Genomic DNA, 6000 nt, shown 5'->3' on the forward strand with positions numbered 1-6000 from the left:
TGGGAGAAGTGTGTTAAGAGCCGTTTGCACGTGACTAGATAGAGTTGCATGACATTTCCTCAGAATGGTAAGGACCACATCGTCAGCTTAATCAGTGACATTATAATTCAGCTGCGATAGCTTGGTTAGGAGAACGTCAATCACCAGTGGCCATAACTGTGAAGAGAGACCTTTGAACCAAAGGCTCTGTAGCTGTCCAGTGTATGTGTATGTCCAGTTCAGCTGGAGTGCGAATATTTGTACGGTAGGATGTCCTTGAGTTAACCAAAAGTTCCTTAAAAGGGTCTAGTTGGTTTTCTTTTGATTATTAAAGTGTTTTCTTTTAATCTGTTCCCTCTAGTAGCCTCGATGTCAAATCTGATATGTCTATGGTCTGATAAACTGGGTTCATCAGAGATATGCCAGTGTTTGACCCCCTCCACTACTGGAGTGCTACAAAGAATGAAATCTAAGCCCTCTTGTTGGTTCGTTCCCTCGTATGTGTGTTTTTTCTTATTTAAAAGTTATTGTTTGTGTTTATGATTTGTTTTGGGCAACGAATAATTTTTTGCAGGGTTTTTTTTGAAAAGTCTTATTAGTCCATTAAGTTCATTAAGCAGACAGTATGTGCAGTAGGGAAAGCGAAAAATAAGCGAACTGGAAATATGATACAGATTTGGAAAAATATACCGCATCCCGACGGGACATGAACCCGCAATCTCCCTGTTTCCGGCATGGTGTTTTGACCAAGTAAACTACGGGGGACGTTGGTACTATTCCACAATCAATATCGTATCACATTCCACTACCGACTTATTCTATTGCTCATCCCTAACTACACACACTGCTGTGCAAGCGTTATTTATAGACTGAAAGGAATGTCTCATCACACACAGAGTCAGCTGATGCTGATAACTCTTATAGACCTGTGTGGTCGAGACCAGAGTCAGTCTGAGTCGTGCTTGCAAGGGCGACACAACAACGGAAGGTGCTCCGTAGGGCTAAATTTTTCGAACTAAATTTCTATTTTTAACAACGGCTTTTACCCGTTAACATACAAGTTCATTAAGCAGACAGTATGTGCAGTAGGGAAAGCATATAAATTAGCGAACTGGAAATATGATACAGATTTGGAAAAATATACCGCATCCCGACGGGACTTATTAGTTCCTTACAATTTATTTTCTGACAGTTTTTCTGTTCAACAAAATCTATGCCAAAATGCTAGCTTTATCGTGGAAAATACTCAGTTTATTAGACCAAATACGTGTGCAAAGTTTCATTCAAATAAAAAATGGTCGAATTTTATTTTTGCATATTTTAAGTTCACCGTTTTCAACGCAGCATAGATATTGCAGCCAAAAAATAGTACCTTTTCGCTCGAAGTCTGCTTTTGTTTGATTTACTTAATAAGATATAATAAAGAAATTAGGAATACGTGTAATGTTTATTCAAAATTTTCAACTAGTAACTAGAATTTACACAAGAATATTCAATTGAAATTTAACAGGCAGCACTGATTAAAAAAAAACCGTTACATGCAGTTCAGAAAAAAAAGATTCCACTGGTACGGAAAAAAGAGTTTTTACTGGAAAATCTTTTACAAATGTAACCTCTACTGAAGAAAACCAATTTCCATTTACACCTTTTTATTTTTGGCAGATTAAACAAGATTCAAAGTGTGTAATTTCATAATGTGTTGTTTTTCGTTCCGATATCCTGTTAGAATTTGTGGATGTGAAGACCTAACTAAACTAAGAAACTTTGCATATTTTTTTCTGGATTCTGGATTGTATCTGGACTAACATTTGAAACATAACATTGAATGTTGTAAGAAAAGAACTGGAGATCCTGCAGTGAAAAAATATATATTTAGAAACATAAACTGATAGAAGAATACGGTCAATTCAGATTTCTTCATTGTTGGGTTTTTGAATGGACATTTCGATAGCTCAGAAGTCTTTTTAACAAAAATTTTTCATGTTAAACTTTATTCACGCTTTTCGCTTCTGAACACCCATGCATCTCAAGGACGTACGGTAATGACAGGAGTTAGAGAAAAGTTACTAAGGAATGGTTTTTGGGAAATTGCCTGCATTTTTATTTAAAAGTAATGAAAAATTGAATTTGAGCTTCTACATATTTTGAAACTTGAGAATATATTTTATAAAAACATTAACTAATTCAGAATAAAGCAGTTAATTCAAATTCAGATTTTGAAGATAGACAATTTAGTTGCCTAAAACTTTTCCGAACATTTCAAAATGGACACTATAAAGGGAGAAAAGTTATTACAACAAAAACTTGTCCATGCCCAACACTGTTTCACGTTGAATATGTTTCATTAAATAATGAGCTCTACTATCCTTTAGTATTTAAATCGTCGATACCTCAACGAATCTGAACAATTTCTAAGAAAGCCCCAAGTGAATACCCTTTAATTGCAGTTTCAATTCCTCTAGGGGCAACACCACTAATTTACCAATAGTTCGCCATTATATTGACAGGCACGCCATTGATTTCTCATGCAATTGAAAAATTCGAACATTCCCACGACAAATGAAGTTTTGGTTTTGTATGGAAAATTTCATGTATACATATTCGATAAAACCCCGCTTCACGAGTTGTCACACGGAAATGGAGCTCTAGCTGAAACTTTTCCATAGTCGTTAGGGAAACATCCCCAATTTGGGTGTTTCATACATGCAAAATAACACAACACAGAGTTTTGAGAAAACATACGGGGTGCAAATAGAAGAGATAAAAGGAAACCACCAATTTCAGTTCACCTTTTCGGTTTGTTTTAAATTGGTAATGATATTGCTTTGTCTGTGATTCCCCATCAGCAGTAAAAAGTGTTTTTTAGTTTAGAATGACAATTTTTGAGCCACCGATATTCGATTCGGTTCATTATGATTACATGATACGTGATTGGTGTAATGTTTCGTTTTGACAGGGAAAGGTGGATTACAGGCTCAAGCAATGGAATAGGGAGGACTATCGAAAATAAAAACACACTAAAATGTTGAGGGGCTATGGTATGCGGATTAGTAACTACACTACAAGCAGAAATTACCAAAGTAATTATCATAAATTCCTTCTACAGCACTGTTACAGTTGAGTCGAATGACCGTTCTCACTCCGAGCACTTTCCGCTTTCATTTGGACGATAGCACACACTAGGAAACGATTCGTATTTCTATTTTTCTTTCTTGACGGGTGAATAGTGGGGGCCAAATTTTTATGATTCAAGCGTCGAAAACACAGATGAACACAAATTCGCACGCGTAAATATTTAATATATAGGTTTTTACTATGGGCTATTCTTGATCTTAGAGTGTAAACACCTTTTACCTCGCTATATAAATTTTCACTTTTTTCTGACTGTTGTAATTGGTTGCTAGATCAAGAGCCGGCTGAGTTATGGGTCAGCTTGTTTCATTCTAGAGGCTGTTTATCTTCAATTAGGAACACCATGAATTGCAAGTCGGTTTTAATAAACTATGTAAAAATGACGATGTAGTGACATTTGCAGTAGAATTTTCCTTTGCTGCTACTCTTTCCTCTCTCTCTTTCGAACGATTCACCGACGGAAAATACATTTCCACACATTTTCTTTATGACATTTTCCTTCGCTGCTCCCGTCGCTCACTTTCTACACTTTTGGTTCGACAAGAGAGAGGGAGAGAGTTGGAGAGATTAGCAAGGATGGTTGGTATGCACTTTTCGATCCCAGCTGTAACTGCACACGAAAATAGATGTCACCTGCTGGACGATGGGAACTTGCGCTTACTGTTTTTCAGACGTTAAATCACAGAACTATGCTTGCGGCATGGGGCACCGGATAGCAATTAATTATTCGCCCTGTTGTTGTTGTCCATACCGACAAGCTCTAGAGAGACTGAATCCATGGAATATATTACACTCACACACCACACGCCCCACTTGAGGCTGGTCACGGATGATCGTAAAATTTTACTCGCCTCTTGTCGATGTACAGACACGCACTCATATAGACACTCTGGCGGAGGAATTGGCCAACCTTTTACTGCATCCTCTCGACAGCGGCCCAGAATTCATCAAACAAGTATGTTTTTCGTTTTTCACTACAACAAGAAAATTTTTCGCAACTCTGGATAGAATCTATCTTGCCAGAGATTCGTTTTCTTGCTTCTATACGCCTGCGGTAAAAAGTTACCGGCTAGAAGAGATTTAACCACATATCTCGGTGTACTTAGAGACCACAGTGGCGCTTGCTTTCATCTCCTTCTTTAGTAGGAAGATATTTTTGAACATATTGTGACAGCTGGACGAGAATTTGGTTTTCAGTTTTCAAGATTTTTGCAGGATTAAATCCCGGCACTTTTCTTTGGAACTAACCAATTGCTTCACTTGCACGATCCACCCACTTTTTATTTCGCTGTGCTATGGTTAAGTTTAACTCCGAGTTATGTACAAGGTTTTCAGGGAAACAATCACGTGCACTATCGAGTCTGACTTATAAAATGCGCGCTTAGGGCAGTAATGAAAACACTTAATTTCTTTGATTTCATATGTGCATCGTATAGTTTTATTATGCCTTGGCAGAAATTTTATTTCAAGGGTACAACGACTAATTATCAGATATTCAATAACTTTAGTACACAATCTGTGGCCTCTGTGGATTGCGCGCAGGGAGAAGCCGACACACACGGTTCGCCGAAAGCTAAAAACAGACTGAATGCCTAGCACGGGATCAACCGAGTGGTTTGGTTTTCCAAATTTTCCCAATCGGTTTTTCTCTTCCACCATATGGAGAGTGAAAATTCATTCGCACTTCGTGAGAGAAGAAAATTACTGACTGACTATTTCACGTGTTGTACAGTTTGTTGTTGTGCCCGCCGGACTAGTCACTCTCATTCTCATGGGCTCTCTGTTTGATTTTCTTTTACATCCCTCCTCACTCATACAGACGTCACCTGTGAGGTGACAATTTCTTCAAAATATTTGTCCTGATAAACCACTAAGAAGGACAAATTTTCGTACTGGAATTACACTTTTGCTGATGCTCACACCTTCCGACCACGTACTCGAGATTAAAATAAGGTGCACTCTAATCTACGGGTTACTACTCCGCGTTCACTACATCGAATCACTCCTCATCAAAACATCTTTTTCCACACACGCGTTTCGACAACAAATGAAAGCACGTACCTACCTACCATATCAAAAAATGTATCGCTATGCTGACGGAAAAGGTCTGTCCTTCGATTCTGAATGAAATGAATACGCGATGAATTCGTTATCATCTGAGAGAGTGCACGGGAGTAAACTCCAGACGAATTTCTCAAGCAGGGTTGCAGTCACGTTGTCGTCTCCTAGTCGGACATTGAATGAGCGAGAAATAAATGTTAAGATGCTTTGTCGAATATAATAAAAGCAATCCATTGATCAAACAATCATCAACAATGCAGATTTCTGCAATGATGATGTATGGTAGATATATGTTTTGATTGAATTTACGTTTCATTTAAGTTTTGCAAGAAATGCTTCTTAATTGTGTCAAAGGAATCAGTCAACTGTTACAGTCCGCAGTGTTCTAGTACTTGAAATTCTTTCAACTACATTTTTAAAGTTACTAAACATTAGTATGCGATGTTTGAGTAAAATGATAACGGCCTGCCTATTGCTGACTATGTATATTGTATCGTGAGCCGGATTGGTTAAGAGCGGGAGAGGACATTCCCTATTAATTCAACGTGCTGCAAAGCTAGTTATGCTTGCTGCAGCAATCATACCATAACGAAAAACAAGCAGTGAACAGGCAGAATTCTGTTTGGTTTTCCACTTCGATTGACGGCATTGCCTAGGTTCTTGACGAACTTAACCGTTTTTTTTAAGTTCGACAAAACAAAATCCTGAATCAAAGTTGACAAACTGCTTTTGCGTATAAAATTGTGTCACAAGAAAGATTATCGAAGTTGTTGTGGGTAACCTAAAAATCTGCTTCATTACCTTCTTCTCTGTGGTTTTCATAAACTT

At 37.8% G+C, this 6000-nt stretch overlaps 1 protein-coding gene across 7 annotated transcripts in view; it reads right to left on the reverse strand.

Annotated features, from left to right (window-relative positions):
- LOC129725340 (small conductance calcium-activated potassium channel protein) overlaps positions 1 to 4943 on the reverse strand; it is a 355723-nt gene extending 350780 nt beyond the window's left edge. For 5 of the 7 annotated variants that reach the window (XM_055681030.1, XM_055681024.1, XM_055681025.1 and 2 more), the window contains exon 1: positions 3056 to 4943. In XM_055681030.1, the coding sequence (XP_055537005.1) occupies positions 3056 to 3070 (15 nt within the window). In that variant the 5' untranslated portion in view covers positions 3071 to 4943. The remainder of the gene's footprint in view (positions 1 to 3055) is intronic. The other 2 variants (XM_055681026.1, XM_055681027.1) reach the window with 1 other exon arrangement.
- Between the last annotated feature and the right edge of the window lie 1057 nt (positions 4944 to 6000).

The sequence above is a fragment of the Wyeomyia smithii genome, chromosome 2 (genome assembly GCF_029784165.1).
Source record: "Wyeomyia smithii strain HCP4-BCI-WySm-NY-G18 chromosome 2, ASM2978416v1, whole genome shotgun sequence".
NCBI lineage: Eukaryota > Metazoa > Arthropoda > Insecta > Diptera > Culicidae > Wyeomyia > Wyeomyia smithii.